The 24,049-nt window shown below is 33.5% G+C and overlaps 2 protein-coding genes across 4 annotated transcripts; both read left to right on the top strand.

Moving 5' to 3' along the window:
- LOC111413778 (zinc finger protein 300-like) lies at positions 1-11,229 on the top strand. 3 transcript variants are annotated; one of them, XM_023044881.2, is made up of 8 exons: positions 1-179; positions 610-709; positions 831-1,416; positions 5,177-5,307; positions 8,988-9,313; positions 9,524-10,394; positions 10,517-10,747; positions 10,802-11,229. In XM_023044881.2, the coding sequence occupies exons 2-8, from the start codon at positions 611-613 to the stop codon at positions 11,045-11,047; spliced, it is 2,490 nt and encodes an 829-aa protein (XP_022900649.2). In that variant the 5' UTR covers positions 1-179; position 610; the 3' UTR covers positions 11,048-11,229. The 3 variants fall into 3 exon arrangements, with proteins under 3 accessions (XP_022900649.2, XP_022900651.2, XP_022900650.2); XM_023044883.2 differs by having other exon boundaries at positions 831-1,371; XM_023044882.2 differs by lacking the exon at positions 1-179 and adding an exon at positions 427-518.
- Positions 11,230-16,126: 4,897 nt separating this feature from the next.
- LOC111413809 (uncharacterized) lies at positions 16,127-21,112 on the top strand. Its single transcript, XM_023044917.2, has 10 exons — positions 16,127-16,554; positions 16,633-16,913; positions 17,068-17,269; positions 17,319-17,624; positions 17,679-17,813; positions 18,308-18,466; positions 19,419-20,054; positions 20,110-20,282; positions 20,335-20,537; positions 20,592-21,112. The coding sequence occupies exons 1-10, from the start codon at positions 16,224-16,226 to the stop codon at positions 20,938-20,940; spliced, it is 2,775 nt and encodes a 924-aa protein (XP_022900685.2). The 5' UTR covers positions 16,127-16,223; the 3' UTR covers positions 20,941-21,112.
- Positions 21,113-24,049: the final 2,937 nt, after the last annotated feature.

A 24,049-nucleotide genomic window follows, 5' to 3' on the forward strand; every position in this document is an offset into this window, starting at 1 on the left:
GACGTTTGTGCGAACAGGAAGCCATCATTTTCGTTCCCCAAACAGGCGGCGAACATTGCGCGTTTTCTCTTTTGGTGTGCGCAGCTTGGCAGCATTTGTTCGCGTCAGCACTGGTTTTTCGTAAAAAACGAAATGTTTCCCTAGAAAACCGAACGTCAACGTTGCTCCCCCATTTAAAGGTATTATTATATGCGACGTGCTAATTTTTACCAAAGACAATACATCCCGACGCCTTTAAAATCGTTACGACACGAATTTACTGACCCGGTCCCGACATTTTTCTTTTCGAAATAAGACGAAATTAAAACTATTTCCCGGTTCTCTAGGGGACTTACTTTTTATGTTTTACCGATTTGACGCTGTCAAAAAAACGATTTTAATTTTTATTTTTGCAGTGTTGTTGATGTTATCCTTCATTCGCACAACCTAACCCCAAAAATAAGTACCTACTCTACTTTTAAGTAACGTTGGTTTTTTTGTACTCTTTATGTAATCACTCGGTCGTGTTCTTAAAAATGGTATTTAATTATTTAAATTATAATTCTTAAATAAAATAATAGGCAATTTTTTTTTATTCAAATTTATCACTATCTTTTTCCCTTATTTCAGAATGTGTTCTAAAGAGGCCCAGGATAACTCATTTTGTTTAGTATGTAGTGGGCGAGTTGGAGTATCAACAAGAAATGCTATAAACATTTTTGGAAATGAGGTTAGTTCATCAATTTCTGATACATAAAATTTATATTTTAATTTTTAGGTTAGTTCTTCATGCAATTTTAAATATCACTCAGTTCAATTTTCATTTTTATTCAATTTATTATTAATTTTAGGTTATCACCTGTTCAAATCGTCCGTTAAACTTTGTAATATCACAAATATTAGGAATAGATATTCAAGAAAATACAGTACACTCGCTCATAATATGTAAAAAATGTTTTAAACTTGTCAATGAAGTAGATGAATTAGAGCAAAGGTTATTAGAAATCAAATTGGAATTATCCAATAATTATAAAAAATCGTTTGAGAAAAGTAGACTTGGAGAGGACGACTCGGATGAAATTATAAATCAAAATAATATGGAATTGAAAAACGATGGAACGGCGGAAAATAATGTTCCGAAAAAAATATTAGATATACCATCCTCGGATGATGAGGATGGTGATGAAAAGTTGAATCGAAAAGATAATTTGCACACCCTTGAAGATATTGAAATGGAATTAGTTAAAATTCATGGTGATGTTGGGAAAGATGTGTTATCAAAACATGATAACAGTGATGGTCAACAATTTGCGGAATTTCAACATGATGTCATAGATAATAATACTGAAAATCGTACTGACTCGGACCTCGATCCGGATGATCATGATAATGGTGAGCTTTTATTGGGGACATCACAAGTTAATGAAAATACTTTGAGTAAGTTATTTTAATAACTTATAATAAACAGTTTATGAAAATGAGTTGAAATCAATATTTAATAGGTTTGAATTGAAACAAATTACAGGATGTATCTAAATTAAGGGGGTCTTTCATATAACTTTTTGGTCAAAACCACTTCTCCTCCAAGTTACAGCCCTCTAAAATTAGGGGAAAAAATTGTTTTTCTTTGATAAATCCACTATGGAGGAATTTGGAAGGATGAAATTTGGCAAATAAATATAACCCTAATATGTTTTTACAAAAGGCTGAAAAAATCAACTTTGCATTATAACTTTTTAATGCATTTTTCTATTTAAAAACTTGATTTAAATAGTGGGATTTAATACGCAACTTTTTTGTCTCTTAACATTTTCTCCTAAAATTGTTAGTTTGATCACAAAAAAATAAAATAATACACAAGCTCAAGTGAATTTATTCAGAGATTGATTATTATTGGTTAAAGAAGTGAAGTTATGTCAAATTGATCTCAGCAATATTTTATTTTTTGTGATCAAACTAACAATTTGTTAGCTGCAAAATGTCAAGAGATAAAGTTGCAGATTTTTACCCTTGACTTTAGAGAGCTATCACTTGGAGGAGAAAGAATTTTCGTTGAAAAATCAACCCTTAAAATCTTTCGCATCAATTTAGATACACCCTGTATAATAAATTATAATAATTGTTTAAATCAGAAATAATCCCAGCCGCCTTCAAAGATGTTGGCTGCTCTAATTATCATGAACAATATTTATGACGTTTTGTTTATACAGGGTAATTCAAATTCGACCCCCACCATTGGGAAAATTGGGAAAGAGTTGCCTTAGGAATGTTTTTTCAAATTCACGAAAAATAAGGAAATTATAGGGAAAAAACGAAAAAGTAATTTTTTTTTTGCCATATTTTAAAAAGTAAAGCAGCTAGATACAAAAACTTTGTTGAAAAATGATGAGCTCTAAGATAAGCAACTTTGCCCCCATTTAACCATTTCTGTATCTCTTATGGTTTCTGAGATCCCAATGGTGGGGGTCGAATTTGAATTATCCTGTATACAGGATGTCTCAGACCAGTCATTAGACGTTTCTGGGGTTCTGGCCAAAATAAAAATTTGAGAGTTCAGATTTAAGTAGAATCAATTGCGTTCTCTTCGACTAAAATATTTTCAGATTTCTAGCACTTCTAATAATTGAACCTTGAGTAAGCAACAAATGAATAATATTGAGAAAAACGGCATTTTCGTTTTCATCTCTCCAAAAGTAGACAGGCTCAAACTATTCAAAATTGTTTGGTGTTTGTCCATTTTTATCACAGGACTGATGACAGCTATCATAAGCACAGAGAGCATACAGGGTGTTTCTATAAGTCGTGGCATAAATTTAATCACTAAAACTAGAGATAAAATGATGACGATTCATGTAAAAATTTTTGAAGAAAATAATCTAAAATTTTATTTTGTACTTTTAAACTGGTTTTTATTTTATATAGAATTTAAGTCTAACCAGTTTCGGCACTTGGCCATCTTCAGAGACTCTACAAATAGATTAACATCTCTCATCTTATCCATTTTACAAACAAGTTTCTTAATATTTCTTTTTGTGAAAAAAGATCACATATCAAAGTCGAAATCAGATTATTAGTTACTAATTTACAAAATTAAAGATTAAAAAGTTGTAAAATGAAATTAATGAACGCTCTTTTTTAACAAAAGAAATATTAAGAAACTTTTAATCAATGTGAAATTACCCAAAAACATACTAACTTCAGTTTTAAAATGTCAACCTTAATTTTGACATATTTGTAATCGTCGTGAAAAATCCTTTAAAATGAGTCCAAACATGATACGTTTAATTCCAATATTACTCGAGATATAAGCAACTTCCGGTTTGAAATGTCAAATTTTGACATATTCTTAACTTTTATAAAATGTCTTAATATTTGTAACAGAAATATAATAAACAAAAATTAAAAATTAAGGTGGGTATTAATATTTAAAAATTAAAATGATCTTCATTGTTGCTAACTTAGGGTTTAATGTTTTTTATTCTAACTTTTTTGTTTTTTGAGAGAAGTGCGTCCTACCACTGCTACTAGAACTAACACTAAACCAAGAACTAGAAACATTCGGATTTAGTCGCACGTCTCTCAAGACGGCTAAATCCGAATGATTTTAGTTCTAGGTCTTGTGTTACTTCTAGTGATAGTGCTAGTGTAAAACTAGAACTAACACTAGAAATAGAAATATTCGGGTTCTAAGTCTAGTGTTAGTTCTACTTTTAGTGCAATAAAAATCGTATCTGAGTCGGTTCTTAAACGTATGATGCAAATTGGACTTAAAATTGTATAACGTGATTGGCGCTTAGCTTTATCCTTTAAAACAAATAGTATTTTAGGTTTTTCGGTATTCTGGTTCGGTTTCGGTATTTTGGTTTTTCGGTTCGGTATTCTTTTTCGGTACTTCCAAATTTCAAAAAGTTAATTTCAAAACACACTCCATCATGTTAGTTAAGCATGTTCTGAATCCTAAATTGATATCCCAAAAATCAAGTGTTTTCTGATCTTTTGAACAAGAGCAGATTTTTTTTAGAAAAAATCGAATAACCCGAGAACGACCGAATAAAATTGCAAAAAGTAAAGTTATTCATAAACCTTGAAAATAGACAAATCCAAATATGTAAAAAAATACAGTAGGTGGCGACTTCCGATATAACCGGAACGGTATATTTTAGTCGAAGAGAACGTAATTGGTTATACTTAAATCTGAATTATCAAATTATTATTTTGGCCAGAACCCCAGAAACGTCTAATGACCGGTCTCGCTGAGACAGCCTGTATTTATTACCGCCGACGTCTTTGAAGAGAATTTCTTATATAAACAGAAATAAAAAATTTTATACACAATTATTATTTATAATTCGTGGACGCTTAATAAAAAGGTGGGAAACCCTGGTTTAAATATTAATAATAAATTAGATCTGTTTATTTATTAAAAAGTATATTTTCATTGCTACAATCTTCAATTTCAAAGATGTATCAAAAGTAATGTGCCAAACAAAACCTTCAAAAATAATGAATAAGTTATTTTAAAATTAAATGAAAACTTCAAGTTTTTTGAGGTGTGCTTTGATGTTATTTATTATAATTTTGAAAGAATGTGTAGATTGTGTTTGATCTAACTATTACTACTAATTATTAACATGGAAATATGTAATCCACTGTAGGTGACCTAATTAGCATAACTATGATTGGTAAGAAATTATGTCAAACATTCAAAGATTATCAATGATCCATCAATTATTATTATTAAGCTAATTTAATGGCAGTGTTAATTGCCTGTGCCATTAGGGATTGCACAGTTTATTCTAACCATAATACAAAGCATTATAAAAAAATCTACCATCCATTGAACTATTTTTAAAGAAATGTCGCAGCACAAGCAATTTATCTATTGTTTTATCTCCTAAACGAGATCTAAAGTTTCTGTTTAATAAACTTGCTGAAAAAGAGCACCCATGCTACCGCCATTATTGAATATATCAGTTTCTTGGATCAATGTATTGAAGAGTGCTGTTGTTTGTTTAGAGCAGAATAAAGTTTTTCTTTCAGTGTCTGATTCCTTTCCTGCCGTCTTTTAAATGTGTAGAAACAAATACTTCAAAATTGGTTTCAACACGAATTTTCTCTTGATTTTTCGTTTGGCACACAATTTTGATACATCCTGTACGTTATTTATCTTCTCTTATTACTTTATTTATTTTTTTAGAAGATGTTCACGTTAAAGTTGAAATGGGTGAAAACGACGAAAAACCAAATATCTTAAAAAGGAAATCACCACCTCCCGGTAGCATAAAAAAACCGCTAAATAAAAAAATTAAAGAAGAGACTCTTCCACCTGTAAGTTTATAATTTTTTGTTTCAATCTATGCTTAACCTCTAAAAGCTCTGCTGAATACAACTGTATTTAATTCGCGAATCGATAATTCAACAAAAAAACACAGAAAACAAAAATTAGATGTTACAATTTTAAAAACTGATAGTTTTTAAATACCATTTATGAATTTTAAAATGTTTGGTTCTATGGATTTTGAAATAATACGAGTTAAATAAAAATAATTTCAAACAGTTTTTGAAATGTTGGTAACAAGTTTGCGAATTCTTGTTCTAGATCTTACTTCGTTCAATTCCATTATGTCATTATGTTTGTTGTATACACTACGTACATTCCTTGTTGAAATCATGACGTTTTTTGTTAAAAATTTGAAATTAGGGGATACTTAACACTCTCTCCCCATTTAAGGAGTGCCCCAAGGACGGTGGAATCTAAGAAGACTGCTACTTCCTTTGTTTTTTGTAGTCCACTACCGTTAACAACGAACCCTCACACTACGTCACACCACATGTCAGCTAACTGGGCGACGACCATTATTTAAAAAAACATTTACATTACAACATTATTTAAAAAAACAATGATTCAACAACAATAATTTACAACCAACTTTGATAAATCTACCTAAAGTATGATTCATACAAAAACAATTAATCAATTATCCGAATCTACCACCAAAACAGAACTTAAGAATATCGAATTATGCTATAACCTAACTTGTCCTAAATAATCTATACTTATAACTAAATAGCTCACTTTAACTAATACCCTGACATCATGTACACTTTGCGAATCCCTCAGGTTCAGCAGGAAAAGTGGAAGTCGATGCGATAAAAGAAATGTCTTAATAAAAGTACGGAGTGAAATATTTGATTATATTGGTGATGGTAACTCCAAAACATACAGAGCACTTGTTGATTTAAATCCTTATGGCAGCGACTATCCATTACAAAAAGTGAGTGCGTGGGTCACGTAGAAAAAAGAATGGGAACCCGACAAAGAAATGTAAAGAAAACCGCAAAACTTGGCGGAAGGGGCAAATTGTGAGAGCCTCTCCAGCACCGTAGTGCAATTTTAATAGTTTAATAGATTCTTCCGGTATCATCCATGTCTGGAAGGCATTCCCTGATGCGCAACCTAACGAGGCGCCCGGTAGGGGAGCGGAAATCACCTAGGGAGCTGATTTCGCACACTCAACATTATATTACATAAATTATATATCGGGTAGGTAGACCAACCAACCAACCTTGCAACGCGACCTCAAAGATCTATTGTTGGAGAGATAACTGCGACCCAAAAATCGAGAATCTGATACGATTAATAGCGGGGCAGTGGCATAAAACATGTTCAATCGTCTCCTCGTCCTCCGCACATATTCGGCATTCAATATCGTCTAGGCTAGGCCCAACAAGTTGAAGTGTGTCTTTAATCGGCAGTGCCCAGTAAAGACACCCATTAGAACTTTAATGCGGCTTTTTTTTAAGGCAGTTTAACAGTGGCGATGTTAATAAAAAACTTAGCGTGTCTCATTCCAGGAGAACTGGTCCACAGTAGGCGGTCAGCCTCAACGGTGAATGAGTTCTTGTTTACCTGTGATAAACGGAGTACCGCAAGGATCGCTGCTGGGGCCACTTCTCTTCTGTTTATATATCAACGATCTACCTGAAAATATTTCATCTGAAGCCATACTGTATGCAGATGATACAACTTTGATAGAGAGTGGCTCAGCTTGTGCTCTGAAGGAGGCTGCTGAATGGTTCAGTAACAACAGTTTGACCTTAAATGGTGACAAAACCGAAGTAATCACTTTGACTACTAATCATAACACTAAGCAAAAGACGGCTACCGTCCGACTATTAGGTATCAACTTGGACAGTAGACTCACTTGGAAAGATCATAGTCGCTATGATCTTGATATTGGTGAAACAACTGTCATCTGCCATTTACGCTATTTTAAGAATTCGCCAAATAGTAAACGCCTCTGCTGCTAGAACCGCTTACTTTGCTTTTTTTCACAGCAAGATGAGCTACCGACTACACCTTTGGGGAGCGTCTGGTTCTACAATGCCTGTTTTCATACTGCAGAAAAAGGCGCTAAGAATAATTGAACAGGCGCATCCAAGAACTCACTGTACATCTACCAACAACTTTGCAAGGCTAAAATAGAATTACCTTCATTAACATGCAGAAACGAGGACACTCAGATAAATTTAAGAAATGGTACACAAGTCGCCATACCGTACTGCCGTATGAAAACAACTACGGTCACCGTCATTTGTTAAATGCTCTTCCCAAGCAATGGTTACAAAAGCCTACAACTATTTTTAAAAAAGACTTAAAGAAAGTACTTATTGAAGGCGCTTTCTACAGTGAAAATGAGTTTTTAAATTATATGAGAGGTTAAGGTTTTCGATTCTGCAATTATTTTTCTTTTTTTCTTCCTCCCTACATAAACTGTTTTAAACTCAAACTTATTAAAAATTTTTTCGGACGTTTTTGCAATACAGAATTTTATGTATTTTTTTTGTATTTTAGCGAAATACAAAGATCATTATTATTATTATAGTAGGCAAAGTTTCTCTTCAACCCACAGCGCAATCCTATGTTTGGCATCGCAAATGATATACCAACTACTGGCTCTGGCCCCAAACACGCTTTAACGCTGCCCTCTCGTGCTAGCTCATCTGCCGCTTCATTGCCAGCAACCCCAAAGTGACCTGGAACCCAGATCAGAGAAACTCTGTTATCACAACTCAGCGTGTTTAAAGTTCTTTTACGGTCATTAACCAGAACCGACACCGTTTTAATTAGCCGAGAGCGGCTTGACTGTGAGAAACATCGTACTGTCATGTTCTTCACCCCTCTCTCAAGAAATGTTTTAGTACCCATGCCAATAGCAAATACTTCCTGAAATACAGTACAGTATGTACCCAGACACACTCAACATAATTATAATAATAATATTTCTTAAAGAAAATAAGCTGTAAAAGTATTAAAGTTTTTTCATTTACATCAAAATATTTTAATAAAATCTTTTGTGTCACGCATTCTTTTACAAATTCTGTAAAAGCTTCTAAACCGCCAAATTTTACTATAATATGCCGCAGTTCGCTTATAAGCGGTCCTCACCAGCATAGTTACGGTTAAGCGATTAAAATATACACAAATTAGACAGTTTAGATTCCGTTCTTTGAAATTTGTCCTAAATAAGCGGCTGTGTCGATTAACACCGGTTTTAATCCTAATTAAGCACAATCGACTCTATAATATATAAAATAGTAGAAAGCCAAAGTGGTATTTAGGATATTTGAGGTGAATCTAATCGCATTTCGTTGCGCGACATAGTTTTATTAGATCTCTGTCAAAAATCGCTTTTTTAAACAACTTTAAAACAATTTGAATATGTAAGATTCTATTATAAGCTGTAGAAGATGTTTTCTTTGTAGAAAATTAACGATTATTAAACTCACAGCTTTTCTAAAACCATGAACCAAATGTTTTAAAATTCAAAAATATTACCTCTAAATTTTAGCACAACTTTTTCAATCGAAAGATACTCGAGATATCGATCTGTATCTTGAGGACCATTAACTTTTACAGGGAATTTCAGCATAGTTTATGAAGGTTATATATATTTTTTAATTAAAAAAAGAAAAGTTATATATTTTTCTATGAAATTTTGAATTAGATTGTTGGAAGAGATGGTAACATGTACACATGTTTATTATGTGAAGGAGAAGAAACAGTTTGTGGCGAAGCAAAAGCAATAATGCAACATATGAAATTGATCCACGACGCCCGATTATATATTTGCGACGTTTGTGGTGAGGATTTCCGGAAAAGAAACGAACTTTCCGTACATTTAGATGAGCATGTCGCCACTGAAGAAGGCGATTTTCAATGCGAAGTTTGTAATAGAATTTTTAGTAATTTAAGATTATTTCGAATACACAAAAGAATGCATTATCCCCAAAATAAAGCATGGACTTGTGAAACTTGCGGCAAAAGATATAGGTAAGAAAAATTTTGATTTATTATTTAAATAATTTGGTAATTTACGATAAAAGTACCTTTTTCTTGAAACGTCACTAACGTGTTATTGTTCTGACACGTCCGTATTAAAAATGATTTAAATTTTTACAAAATGTATCAAAAGTTATCATAAATAACTAATATCGAAACTAAAAATAACATACTAAATAAATTTTTGTGATTTATTTTTAGTTCTAAAAATTTATTAGACGAACACATAAATACACACACAGGTATTCGACCTTATATTTGTCAACTTTGTGGTAAAGATTTCGCATCGAAATATACATTTAAAGCTCACGTAAAAACACACGAGGTTCGTCCGAGACCATTTCAATGTTTACAATGTAATAAATCGTTTTTAAGCCAACAAAATTTAACGCAGCACGAACGGACGCATTCGGGCGTTAAAGAATATTCCTGTCACCTTTGCGATAAACTGTTTGGTTCCGTGCATAATTTAGAAGTCCATTCGATCGTTCACACCAATCACAAACCGTTTATTTGCGGTCAATGCGGAAAAGCGTTCGCTCGAAAAGCGGAAATTAAAGATCACGAAAGAACGCATACCGGCGAACGGCCATATCAGTGCGAAATGTGCGGCGCCACTTTCAGCCAAAGATCAAATTTACAATCACACAAAAGAGCTACTCATTATGACGATAAAAGATATAAATGTGAGGATTGCGGAAAAGGATTTAAAAGACGACGATTATTGGATTATCACGTAAAGGCGGTTCATACAGGGGAAAGACCGTTTAAGTGTGATGTTTGCGACGCAACTTTTGTTTATCCTGAACATTTTAAGAAACACAGAAGGATTCATACAGGTGAAAAACCGTATTTGTGTGAAGTGTGCGGAAAAGCGTTCAATAGTCGTGATAATCGCAACGCGCATAGATTTGTTCATTCGGATAAGAAACCATATGAGTGTTTAGTATGCGGAGCTGGATTTATGAGAAAACCTTTATTGTATCAACACATGCACACTCAAGGACATTTAAATGATACCATTGTGGTTAATCAACCCAGGTTAACAACTGATGATGATCAAATTATTACCGTAAGTATCAAAAATCTAATTTTCAAACAGTAGATACTTAGAGTCACTAAGAATGCGCCACGCAAATTAAAAATAATAAAATTAAAACCTTTATTTGAAGGTAATATATTCTATTTTAACAGGTTAACGCAGATGGTGAAATGGAAATTGTTGAAGGTGATGTAAGTAGATTTGAAAATGTTCACGAAGCTGATGAAGATTCAAAACTTTACATAGCCGACTTAAAATCGCATATGTTAGTTGATGGAAAAGTGTTTGAACATGCAGATGGTTCCTTAATTGTTGGTGAACATTTAGAAGAAGATCAACTTGAAGAATCGGAAGCTGTTGAACATATTATTATAGATGGACAAGTATAAGAAATCAAATTAAATAATTTAAAAATTTTAATCATATCACTTTTGTAGCAAATACAATTTGCTGATGAAGATGGTGAACCTGAAGAAGATATGGAAGAAATGGACGAAAGTGAAGGTGATCACGTTTTGTCCTCGTCAAATGATTATGAAAGAATTATAACCAGCGCGACTTTGGCAAATGGAGAAACACAAATTATTCAAACTAAGGAAGGTCCGGTTCAATTTGTGCAAGTACGTATACCTAATGATAATGGAGAAGAGGAAGATGCTTGGTTAAAAATCGTTACTAATTAATTATAAGGATAGGTATTAGTTACAAATGAACCTAGTTGTATTATTTAGAAAAAAAATTGATTTTATTATGATGATAACTTGTAGATAAGTAACTACTCTTTATATGTTTGAGTTCTGATAATCGTTTAATTTTCAAATGTAGAGTGGATATGTTAAAAATAATAAAATGATATGATTCCCAATCCATTACGTTTTATTGGCTAACTAAGTAACGTTTGTTGTTCTGTAAATACTTAATTATAACTTGTATATAAATTACTGTAGGTAGTATTAATTTTACGGGAAATGTTTTTCCGTATTTTTACTTTTTGTAATTTTTAAGGATTTGGTGTTGATAGAATAAAATCAAGACATAATTGCAACATTATTATATTTTGTTTCCCCTTTTTGTGGAGTTCACTACTTCCGTTTTGTATCTATTTGTATATGAAAAATAAAAGATACATTTTTATTCATTCTTTTCCTTAGAAGATTTATTTTTACCTTAAATCTCAATCAAATTTCAAACCTTTACTAGTTCTCCATACTTAAGAATATGTTTTATAATTATTTATTGTCAATTAGATATTTGACTACTGTACCACAAAATTACAGCTGCTGTAAGGTTATTACAATCATATAATACAACCTATGTTGTTTATATTTCTATTCTTAGTTATTCGTTGTCCGCAATCTTATTAATATTTTTTCCATGTCTAAATAGTAAAAATAAATTACTTCAATAATAAAAAAATAAAGCAAAAGTTAAATTAATTAACAAAATTATCTTCCAAGAAAAGAGCTTCTATTTTTTAATTGATCTGAATGATTACCCACTTTATAGTGGTTTTTATGATAAGTTCAATTCTTAAGAGATTAATAACAATTCTGCTGAGTAATCCAAAATGATTGTGGAACTCCAAGATCTTATCTTATTCCAAAACTTAAGAGTATGCACATGTAAGACTCACGCTAAAGATGGAAAACTGGAAAACAGAGCCAGATTGAAAACTGAAGGATGTATTATTTGAGTGTTAGCGAACCATTTTTGCTGGATAATATGCCATGGTGAGTACATTGTTTATTATTAATCTTAATGAATATAAGTTGATGAAAATGATAGTTTCATTGTTCTTTCATTCATCGTTCTCTGAATCGTCTATATTCAGCCATTTGATTTGACATCCGCTTTATTTTTTACTTTTGATCTTTACTTCTCTTGGATGTCGAGATATAACTTTAAACCGAAGCATTTTGGAACACTCTGAGGTAAATCCGCATTCTTACTTTTGCTGTAATCATTGGTCGCTTTCACATCCTTATCGCTGCTTATTTTAACAATCTGCGCTCTCGATCTAAGTATCTGCATGCCTCTTACTTGTACTGCTTCAGGGGCCTTAATCACCTCTTTTTGAATTTTTTGTTGCAACATTTACCTCACTGGTGCCATAACCTACCTTTATGATTAATATGTTTTTTCTCAGGTTTTCTAGCTACCATTGCCCCGTAGGACGTAGTGACCTCTTAGAACTGGAACTACAACACCAATATATGTCTTTGAACCCCACAGAAGCAGCTGTTCCAACACCATCTTCTACAACATAACATGGTAAGTCACTTAACATATTTTTATACTTATCGGCATCCCACAGCCCGGTAACGCTAGGAGGTAAAATGGTCGAAACGGATTCTAATATGGGTGACAAGGGAAGTGTAGAGAGGCTTTCGGAGGGGAAGGGGAGCAATCGACAATGTGTACGTGTTGAAGCATCTGGCAGATAGAGAGCTGGATAAGAAGGGAGGAAAATTGTACGTCCTGTTTATAGATTTGAAGGCGGCTTTTGATAAGGTGGATAGGGGGAAGTTGTGGGAGGAAATGGGGAGGAGGGGGATCACGGAACACCTAATTGCGATAGTGAAGGAAATATACATGGAGACTATGGCTAGGATAAAAGTGGGAGATAAGCTGAGCGACGTGTTCTGGACGACGAAGGGACTGAGGCAGGGATGTCCGCTGAGTCCAAGTCTGTTTGCACTGTATACGACGGACCTGGAGGATAGACTGGGGAAGGAGCAGATGGGAGGGTTGGTGGTGGGAGGTAGAAAGGTGCAGATGTTAGCATACGCGGATGACATCGTGGTCATGGCGAGAGAAGCGGTGGAGATGAAGGATATGATAAAGACATTGGAAAGATATTTTAGGGGGAAGGGGCTGGAAGTGAATGTGGGGAAGACAAGGATGATGAAGTTTTATAAGGGTGGCAGAAAAAGAACAGAACTGGAGATGGGAGGGAAAGGAGATCGAGGAGGTTAGGGAGTATAGTTACTTGGGGTATGTGTTTAGGGAGGATAAGAGGGAGGGGTCGCATGTGATAGCTATGACAAAAAAGGCGAATAAGGTGATGGGACAAGTATGGGGTTGGGGGAAGAGAGTCTTTGGAAGGAATGTGGCAGCGAGGAAGATTATGTTTGAAGGTCTGGTTAGCAATGTGATGATCTATGGGGCAGAGGTATGGGGATGGAGGGAGCAGGGAATGCTGGAGGACGTGCAAGCTAAAGGTGAATAAGGTCAGAGTGGAGGCGGGCAAGAGGGCAGTGAAATATGAAGAAAGAATAGAAGGGAGGCCAAACTGCGGGATCTTGGGGGAGTGTTGGAGGGAAATTAGAGAGGGAAAGGTCAGATATGGGAAAGGAGACGGAGACAACTATTATAGACGAGCGGGCTACTCGGTAACTGAGATAAATAGTAGACGAAGGGTGGGTAGGAAGATGTGGAGGGAGTTGAGAAATAGGGACCGAGATGTGCAGAGACAGGAAAGAAGGACACAAATAAAAGAGGGAAGGTATAACGAAAGGTACAGGGACTTAATTACGGAGCGGCTGCCTAGATACTTGTTATTGGAAGGAGATGAGGAAGGGAAGAAGTTGGTGGCTAGGTTCCGTTGTGGAAACGAGGAGAGAGCTAACAGATACTGGATGGCCGATGAGGAGAGGTGGTGTAGGCTGTGCAGGGAGGAATGGGAAACGTTGGAATATATGTTGAATGGGTGCAGTGAGTTGAGGGAGGAGGAGATGGACCGAGGGCAGATCTTAGGAGAGGGGGAAAAGGGAAACGATGGATGAGAATGGTTGTGGGGGTGAGGAGACAAAGGGATGGATGAGGGGATGATTGGGCCGAGGAGCCGAGGGTGTGGAAATGGAGGAAGAGGTTAGAGGGTGAAAATATTATTTTAATAATGTAAAGAATTGTAGACAGATTGTTGTATACAATAAACTCTTAATTAATATGGTGAATGTACAAGCGCAGCTTGGGAAGATCACCAACAGGAGATGGGTTGATGACATTGAGGAAAAACCTGGGAAGAATTGGCTACAACCAGCACAAGAATAAAACGAGTGGAAGATAAAAGAGGAGGCTTATATCCAGGAGTGGATGACTAAATGCTGAGAAAGAAGAAGGAGAAGAAGTTTCAACAAAATAATGCCAACAAATTCAGCTGGTCAAACAAGTGATGTATTGAAGAGGAAATTTGGTAACCCCAAATGTAATCTCGAGGAATCCGGTAAGTATAACAAAAACATACATTTTGCTGGGAGATCTAAATGGTCGCTAAACATGGGGTTACACATAGAGACCAGTGATGTAAAATTACGGTAATTTATAGTTTGTGTAAATTACTGTGGTAAATTACGGTTTTTTTTTCTCAAAATTTATTCTCGCGTAATTTAAGAATTTTTTTGATAAATTATTGCGGTAACATTTTTATTATTTTGATTCAATGACAGTAGAATCTAACTTGATTTTGATGAAATAAAACCTTTATACAAACTGCAAGGGAACATTTAAAATAAACTGTGTAACAAAATCTCTAAATATGAAACAAAATATTAATTCTATGTAATTCAAACAAATAATTCAGAAAAGCTTCTTTCTGTTGTGCGCGTTGTTGGTGAGCAATTTAAGATTTTCGTTTGCTACTTTGCTTGAAGATGTAGTGCAACAAAGAGACTTTCACCATATAACAGAATGCAGCTCACCCGTATCCAAAGCTTTCCATATGAAACCGTTAGAAAATAATTGTTCTTTTGATTTATAATAGGCAATTTCAGTCATAACTTTTGCTACATTAGATCCATTAACCAGAAGCGGCGATAATTTATTGATATATGTCAATGCTGCAATGTATACGTCGTTACTGAGATGTTTTCCCATAATTTTTGGATCTAGTAAATTTGCTGCTAAGTGTAAAGGTATTACAGCCCTATCTCTTCGTGCTTTTAAAAGTGATAGAATTGTTTTTACTTCTAAAACTGGGCATTTACTTTGTAGTTGATCATTAAAATTTTGCAAATAGTCAACAACATGAGAAATGCAAAGTTGGAAAGTTTGTACATTTTTTAAAATTACTGAAGTGGTATTTAAAATCGCGTTTAATATTTTCGTCTAGAATACTTGTTACAGTTTCTTCAGTTCACTTTATCGCATTATCAAAACACCGAAAGCGCATGCGCAGATACATTCTAATAATTTATGTAATATAGGTAATTTATGAAAAATTTGTTTGGTAATTTGCAGTAAATTACGGTAAATATTTTGGTAATTTACAAATTCACATCACTGATAGAGACACATCGCAGTCCGGACAATGGTAGGCATTTCCCGTCTAATATTCTTGCCAGGACTATCGCGCATCCTACTGCAGACGATACAGTGTCTAGTGGGATTTTCTTTCTTTTTAGTTATTGAAAAACATTTAAGGAAATGACGTCCGGGAAGAAAAACATTGGAAGGTTGCTAATATTTTTCCACAGTTTCCCAAATTACATCCATCCTATATTTCAGTGGCGTTTTCTTCCCCCCTCCTTTTGGGTAAATTACAAATAAGTTTCATAACGCTAAATCTAAAAGATGGAAGAAAGTCTTCCTGTTGTACTTCCCGTTTTATTTATTACTAGTTTTTACTAATCTAATCTATTACTAGGTACGAGTTATTTCGGAAAAAGACAAATTATCATGAGTTTACTTGAATACCCTAATATACAATTTATTCACGTTACATTAAAACTGTTTACTTCGTTTGGTTAAAATGAACTCGTTATCAGATTGATAACGGAAGTTATTCTTGGAAATTGATAAAAATGTTACAGAATTCCTTGCAAATTTCATTAGTTCAAAAACCACAGACCAAAAGGAAGAATGTTTAACAAAATTGTAATTATATTTTGGATACAACTGATTAAAAGTTTATTATGTAATGATGATATCGGTGAAATTACAATTTTTAATAGTGGTTCGTATCCAAATTTAACTATGCATTGTATCAATAAAAATCCAGAAAGTGAATCAGCGTTGATATGGATCAATGATCAATTGGGGGAAGAAATATTAAGTGATGGGATATTACCTAAAAAATACATTTGGAAAATGGATGAATTTAAGGGGACATTTTTCCAAGATGTTAAATTGCGAAGTTCTTTGGACTTCGCCTTTAACTATACTGGATTTGTACTTGATAAACGTTGGAACGGTAAGAATTAAGAATAAATTATACTTGATTTTTCATTGAGAATACATAAAATTAACAATATATAAATTATTGAAATAGATTTTAAAGAAATTCAAACGGAGGGACATGAATTTCAAGAATTAACTTCAATTTCTCCTTATAGTCATGTATTCACAATAGACTTCTCACTCCGCATTAAAGAAGATGGTTATGTGTATATCTCTGACCATATTGATCCATTAAAAGCTAGAAATACCTACTTCATTATATTTGGTGGATGGTGGAACAATAGTGTTGGTCTTCGAAGATGTGGTCCAAAAGAAATAAGTGAAAGTGTTTATTATTATCCAAAAGGCGATTGTTTCAATGTTAAAGTTTTCGTAAGTTTTAACCATTCTTTTATATTCAGATCTAAAATTCTCAGTTTTGAGATGTTGCTCAGTAAGCGAATGATGGCGGAACTGTGTATTCCGTTATTTACCAAGATGATTTTCAGGAAATCTAATACTCAGGTAGCTAATAAAACTTTTTCAGGGTAAAGCAGGGAAGTCTCCAACAGTATCAATAAAATACTGGAACCATTTTAGAATCGAAAAACAGCTTGATACCATAAACGTATATCAATATGTAGATCATACCTTAAAACTGCTACTTACTTTTGAAGACAAAAACAGATTTGTTCCAGTAAAAGCTGTGATCAGAACTAAAACTTTAGGATATTGGAAACCTCACGATTGTATGGAAAAACATATAACCCAAATTTAAATTAATTTGCATTGTTTTAGATAAATTTTATGCAGTAACGAAGAGTCGTATTAAATCTAAAGCATTTTTTGTTTCATCAGAACGTTTATGCGTAAAAGTATATTTTAAAGCATGCCCCAAATGTAAAATAAATTTAGAAATATGGAATGATACTCATAAAATAGTGTCCAAAGAAGCAGCACAGGAGGGAATAAACTGGGAAACTATAATTTTAAAATCCGAACAAAACGTTAAAAATGTTTCGTTGAAATTGGTAATCATGGCGGATATAAAAAATGGATTAAAGCCTTATTTGATAGGCGATATTGTTGACTGCAGTCAAGATAGTAAGATTTATCATTATCAAATAATTAAAACAATAAAACTTACGTTGATTTCAGAAACCGATCAAATTCAAACCAATCAAATCGATAAAATGCTTCACACTTGTTGCCATTCAATCAAGCACGCAATAAAAATGTGTCCACGATATTCACTTTGGTGCGAAGCTAAAGATATTACATCAATTGATGCTTGTAATTGTTTTATGAATAATAACAAAAAACATGGTGTTTCACTATAGTGTGCCAAAAAATAATTTCTTTATGTTCAGCAATCTTTGACTTGTCGTTGCAAAGTCGACAACTTTGATTCTCAGCTTTGTGCAAGGTTGAAGAGATGGCAATTTAAAGACGTATGACCGTCAGAAAACCTGAGAGCAATCTTAGGTCCCCTTGCTGAGGCAAAAAAACTCTTTGGTTTTCTTTTGCGACGGAGTTATCATACTTTTCGCCTATCTGTGTCCTAGAAGTTGTTTCCTGAGTCCTCCCATGTGCTAATATATATTCATAAAAAGTTAAAGAGTTTGAAAGTTAACAAATCGAAAGCTGACCAAGACTACTCCAAAAAAATATTTCATATCGCTTTAAAATCAGATTTTTTGTATGAAATTTTCGTTTGGTCTACTACTTTTGAAACACCTACAATTTGTTATAAACATTTTGTTGCTACATTGTCCTATTTTTCTTAGACAAAAGTTGTCCAGAAAAATCATTTCAAAACAACTGCTTCTCTTGCGACGCTTTCAACAATTGCAAATTTTGCGATATGTGTTGCGAAAAATCAATTTTAGGCGATCTAGAATGTAAATGTCATAATGAAGATTATAGCAAGGAAAACAAATATCAAAGTAAGTTTTTTTTTTATAAAAATGACTTGGAAATAGCAAGTAACAAAAACCAGCAATAATTGAATGTATTCGATGAATATCATTTGAGCAAAACACCAGTGTATCTTAAATAAACCCATATCAATTTGGCAAATTATCATTGCAAGAATGAATTGAAAGAATTCTCCACCACAAAGATATCGAACCAGAAAGAGAATTGTTGATTTAAGAAGATTAATGAAATATCAAGCGGTGTAGAAGAGATAGAATAGGAGAGAACCTTGAATTGTCCAATTACTTTGAATTTCCAGAATTTGCAGCAACAAAGTAATGATCAATCATATGCAACTTTTCTGGTATGGCATGATTGATTATGGTAATCTCAAGAACTCAATAACTGGGACAACAGCCAAACTATCTACATTTTCACCCACAACATTATTGTATCGTAGAAAATGAACAATTTTTACAAAGCTGGTTTTTTGCTCTCTATCTACTTCAATACCCAAGGTGGTTTGCACAACTAGTTCATTAATTTTTTTTTGTTTTACTGCTCCCATGACTTTGAAATTAAAATTGTAGGGGTTGTACTATCGTCTTTACATGTCATGCGCCATAGACAGAGATGGGAAAGGTAAATTCAACCCGAAGAAGGTAAAGCCCCTTTCGCATCTCTATCTATGGTTCATGAAATGTAAAGACGATAGTAGATACTGAACTTTCTTGGAATATAACTTAAATCCAGGTCAAACTCAACAGTATAATTTACTTTCGATAGACCGAAAGAAGCATTCTTGAAAACATTTTATTTCGGAAGATCAAAATGTACAACTCCTATTGGTTTGAGTCTGGGTTTCAAAGACGTGGAAGTACTAGAATCCAAAAAAAGTTCTAATGAACCTTGTTCGAACACTTTGTATAAAAGTTTCATTACAAATTTTTTATATTAATGTAATCGTTTATATTGAAATAGGTGATACTTGGAATGATGTAGATATTTTACAATTCGTTCAAAAAAATGTGTCACTTGATATATTTTTCACCATAAGTTGCAATCACTGCAAAGGTCCAATTACGGTTGGTGTTAATGTTACATGCATCAGCCCATGGTGCTTAAAATTACCTTCAGACCAACAACACCATACTATAGAAAAAAATTATGAATCAACATCAGTAAATGAAGAAAAGTTTACTTTTAACGTAATTGGTTTAACCAACTATAAGATTAAAATTGAAGCTAAAAGGTATAGGGCGAAAACTCATCATAAAGAATACACATTAACTACAAATGCAACAAGTTCTGGACCTATTTTGGATGCGAATATTTACGAAAAGACCAATAGTAGTTTAAGTATACGATTTAAACCTCCTTATCCGAAAATGGGAGATTTAGATTGGTATAAAATTTATATCAAGCAACTTGACGAAAATGATCCTTTGGAATACAGAAAGTTTTCCCCCACGCAATGTAAAATTTGGGTTGATTATCATTGTGTTCACTTAAACAAACTTAAGGAAAACATGGAGTATATTATGCATGTAATCCCTATTAATAATCGAAATCTTTCTGGAGCTTCAACAGCAATAGAAGGATTTACCAAAGAAGACAGTAAAATCTAATAAAAAAATAAGAAACTTAGTATTTGCTCATTATTTTTTTTTAGAACCAGAACCACCTGAATATTTATTACTTACATGGCAGACAAATTATTTAAATGTTGAATTCCCACATCCAGCAATAACAAATGGACCGTTAAAAAGCTTTACAATATTCATTGATAATGAGATGTTGTTAAAAACAATTATTAATAACGTAGAAAAGTTCTATACATTTCACGTATGTAATAAATAGATTAAATGTTAATGTTAGTAACAATTTTTTTGTATAGATACTAAAGTGGAAACCAGCAGCTAATATAACAATTGGGGTTAAAGTGGAAAACCAAGCAGGACAGTCCAACATTGTACAAAATTCAACATTTTCACCACCTTCAATTCCCCAAATAAATACAACAGCTATTGAGATCAAACCTAATACATCAAAAATCCAGCTTAATATACCCGTAATCGAAGTGAATGAACATGTTGAATGGTTAATATTTTAATGATCAACTTATTAAAATACAAAGTCATTTTCCTTTTCTAGTTTTTTAGCTGTAATTGTTACAAAACTTTCTGAAGAATGTGAATTCAATCCCGATGTATTTGTATTAGCAGATCAAAAGATTTTAGAAGAAGTTGAGGTACCTCAAAATTATATGAGTTGGGTCGCTTGGAAAAGCAACATCACAAAAAATGAGCCAAACGTTATATCTATAGGAGATGACATTGGTAACAATAGAGTACTTCTTGAGAAAACTAAATATAACATCACAGTTTACATCAAAAACACTTACAATAAAAAAACAAATGTTTTTATATGGCGGAAAGAAGTATTGACCTACTTTACTGATCATTCTTGTGTCCCTTGTGAAGCATGTGTAAATGTTTTTTAAGTTTGTGTAGTTTTAGAAAAGATTGAAAAATAATTAATATAAAATATCCAAGTTGTGGTCAATTAGATTAAGTTGCTTTTAGTTCACGAATAAGTAAAACAAATATGTCAAAGTTAATTAATTATAATATGTAGAATCAGAACACGCAATAAATGTTGTATCATAAGAAGAACTGTGTATTTTGGCTCCTTAATGCCATTTATGTACTTTTAACTTGTACAAACAGTGGGTACTTACTAGGGCGCGCGCGATGTTTAGCACATTTGTTACATTTATTATGTGGTGAAATTATTAACAGTCACGTGCTTAAAGCAACTTTTGATCAAATAGGAAGAGAAAAAGGTGTTACAGTCGCTCTTAAATTTCCAGCGCTAAACTAATAAAAGTGTTATCCAAACCTTAGCGATAACCGAAGGAATAATAATCACATTAGAAACAATGAAAAAAATCCTTGATGATAACTTTTGGAATCTTATCCAAAATATGTTAGAACCTATAATAAACTTATTACTAAAAGTACAATCTAATGAACCACAAATACATATTGTGTACTAACAAAACTGGAGTCGACTTTAATGGACAACATTAATGTCATCAATTTCGAAAAATCCGAAAAGGATAGTATTATTAAGAAAATGATCGACAGAAAAAAGTTTGCACTTTTGCTCAGGGGTGCGATTTAAATCCCCCTCAGTTGTTGGACGCAATGATATTTATATATGTATAATATGGGAAAGTATGGTCATATAAATGAAATAAAGTTAAGATCCGAGTTAACAAATTTTCGAGATAAAGAAGATATATGGGCTAAAACCATTTTATGGGACGGACATGATTCCATTCACCACTTTAATGGTGGAGAGGTTTGAGGGTATTGGCAGATATCGCCATTCGGATATTAAGTGCACCCATAACACCAGCGGCAAAAGAAAGAACGTTTAGCGCGTTTAGTTGGCTGCACTGTAAAAAGAGAAATCGGTTGACTACGACAAATGCCGCTAAATTAACGTACTTAACTTATGATCATAAGTTATTAAATATATATAAAAGTGACACAAACCAAAATATAGCAGATTCCGAAAAAAATGAAGAAGACGAGGAATTGTCAACTTATTAATTAATATATTAAAAAAATAAATGAGAATTTGACAACTTTGTTATTATTTTATTTTACCTTTTCAATGGCTGCCTTGTTCTTGGTGGATTTCAGTTAAAGCTTGAATATCCGACTTTATGTTCGTCAAGGTCAGGCGTAAGTCTCCTTTGAGGCAAATGTCCAACTTATTTCTTTGTTTTGTGAGGAGCTGGTCAACAGAACTAAATCCATTTTCAACTAAATATGTTGACGGGAACGAGATGAGATGTGGTTCAGTTTTTCCCACAGTTGTGGATAAGTGTCTATAAGCTTCACCCAGGCTAACTCGTAACCGCACTGCTTGAAAATGATTTTCGCCTCACAGTCATACTTCAGATTTAGAAACTTCTTCTGCAAAGAGTTATCAAGCTTATCCACAGCTTCAAACGAGAATGGATCCGTAATTTGTAACTTGATCAAACCTTGATTCCATGTTAGTTTTTAACATGGCAGATAACATGGTTCGTTATTTGACACTAAACACTTTTTAAAACGGCCTACACACGTAACGATTTATCGTACTGCACGTCGAACTGCCGGTCGTAGAGAAAATCGTTCGGCTTGTAGTACAGCCATTTTTTCTACACACGTTCAAGCACATCGAACTACAGCAGTTAAGATTATTGCAGTAGGTATCGAAGTGCGTGAAGGTGTGTACACAATGTCGTCAAGAAAAGCTGCTGCGCTTGTAATTGCAATATTATCAATTGATGAAGATGATAAACAGAAACTAGTTAAAAAGAGAAAATGGTGTAAAAAGTGGTTGCTGGACAGAAAAAAATACTCGCATATGAAGTTGTTAAAAGAACTTGAACAAGACGAGCCTAATGATTTTAAAAATTATTTAAGAATGGATTCTGATACCTATATGGTTTTGTTGGCTTTAATTAAAAAAAAAAAATACGAAACAAGATACTGTTATGAGAAACGCCATATCCGCAGAAGAAAGATTGGTCGTTACATTAAGGTATTTGGCAACAGAATGTTCCTATGAAGATTTTAAGTTTAGAACGGGAATTTTACCTCAAGCACTAAGCAAAATTATTCCCGAGACGTGTGAAGCTATATATAATGCACTGAAAAAGAATTATTTAAAGGTAAGTAAAAAGCAAAATATTGTAACTCGTAAATTTATTTATATATGTTTACATATTGAATGTATGAAGTTGATTATTATAGGTTTGAGGCTGTGCCGTAGGAAAGTTTATTGCACAATCGATTTGCAGTTTTCCTTGTGCACCGTAAAACATGATGTCCGACCATAACTTTTCCGCTATTAATCTTTGTTGATCGTCCAACTTCTTTAATTGAAAAGCAAATTTTTTGCCGGTTACAGTGAATTCATCATCGACGTTTTCATTAATGGCTAAAGCTTTTTCAGCAGCACTATAGAAGGAGCAGTACTATAAGGTCTTTTTCTTGAAAATGATTTTGATTTTAATATTGGGGTTGTAGTTTCAGAAAGAGGGTATGTTATGTTTTGTGATATAATATCAAGCTGACTATCTGCGGATTCTTCAACACTAGCAGGTGTATAGGGTGAAAGTAAAGAGTCTTCAGTATCTTCATTACACAAGTTATTCTCTTCCCAGAATGTTTTGTTTTTAATATCCATAATTTATATATTTCTAATGGCCAACCACCGCGGATACACGTTTGAACACGTTCTATACACGTTTGAACTTGCTTCCAACACGACCGTTGATACGATATTTTTAGGAAGCTCCGTACTGCGAACGATTTCACCACTGCGTACTGCAAAGCATACGATTTGCCTACACACGCTACGATTTATCGTTACTGCGGCAGTTTCGACTGATGTCGTACTGCGTACAGTACAATAAATCGTTACGTGTGTAGGCCGTTTAAGGGTCGGAAACTGAAGCAGCTTTTCACGGCCAATTGTGAATATCAAGCTTTGCGATGAATGATTGAATTCCTTTGGTCTTGATAAGGTTCATCTTGTTTCCTTAA

The sequence above is a fragment of the Onthophagus taurus genome, chromosome 1 (genome assembly GCF_036711975.1).
Source record: "Onthophagus taurus isolate NC chromosome 1, IU_Otau_3.0, whole genome shotgun sequence".
NCBI lineage: Eukaryota > Metazoa > Arthropoda > Insecta > Coleoptera > Scarabaeidae > Onthophagus > Onthophagus taurus.

What these genes read in the sequence shown, in the direction of transcription:
- LOC111413778 (XM_023044881.2), top strand. Translation starts at nt 611, where the DNA reads ATGTGTTCTAAAGAGGCCCAGGATAACTCATTTTGTTTAGTATGTAGT. An exon ending in AGTTAATGAAAATACTTTGA is followed by an intron (nt 1,417 to 5,176) that starts GTAAGTTATTTT and finishes TTATTTTTTTAG; the next exon opens with AAGATGTTCACGTTAAAGTT. An exon ending in ACTTGCGGCAAAAGATATAG is followed by an intron (nt 9,314 to 9,523) that starts GTAAGAAAAATT and finishes ATTTATTTTTAG; the next exon opens with TTCTAAAAATTTATTAGACG.
- LOC111413809 (XM_023044917.2), top strand. Translation starts at nt 16,224, where the DNA reads ATGTTTAACAAAATTGTAATTATATTTTGGATACAACTGATTAAAAGT. An exon ending in TGTTGACTGCAGTCAAGATA is followed by an intron (nt 17,625 to 17,678) that starts GTAAGATTTATC and finishes CGTTGATTTCAG; the next exon opens with AAACCGATCAAATTCAAACC. An exon ending in CAAGGAAAACAAATATCAAA is followed by an intron (nt 18,467 to 19,418) that starts GTAAGTTTTTTT and finishes ATATTGAAATAG; the next exon opens with GTGATACTTGGAATGATGTA.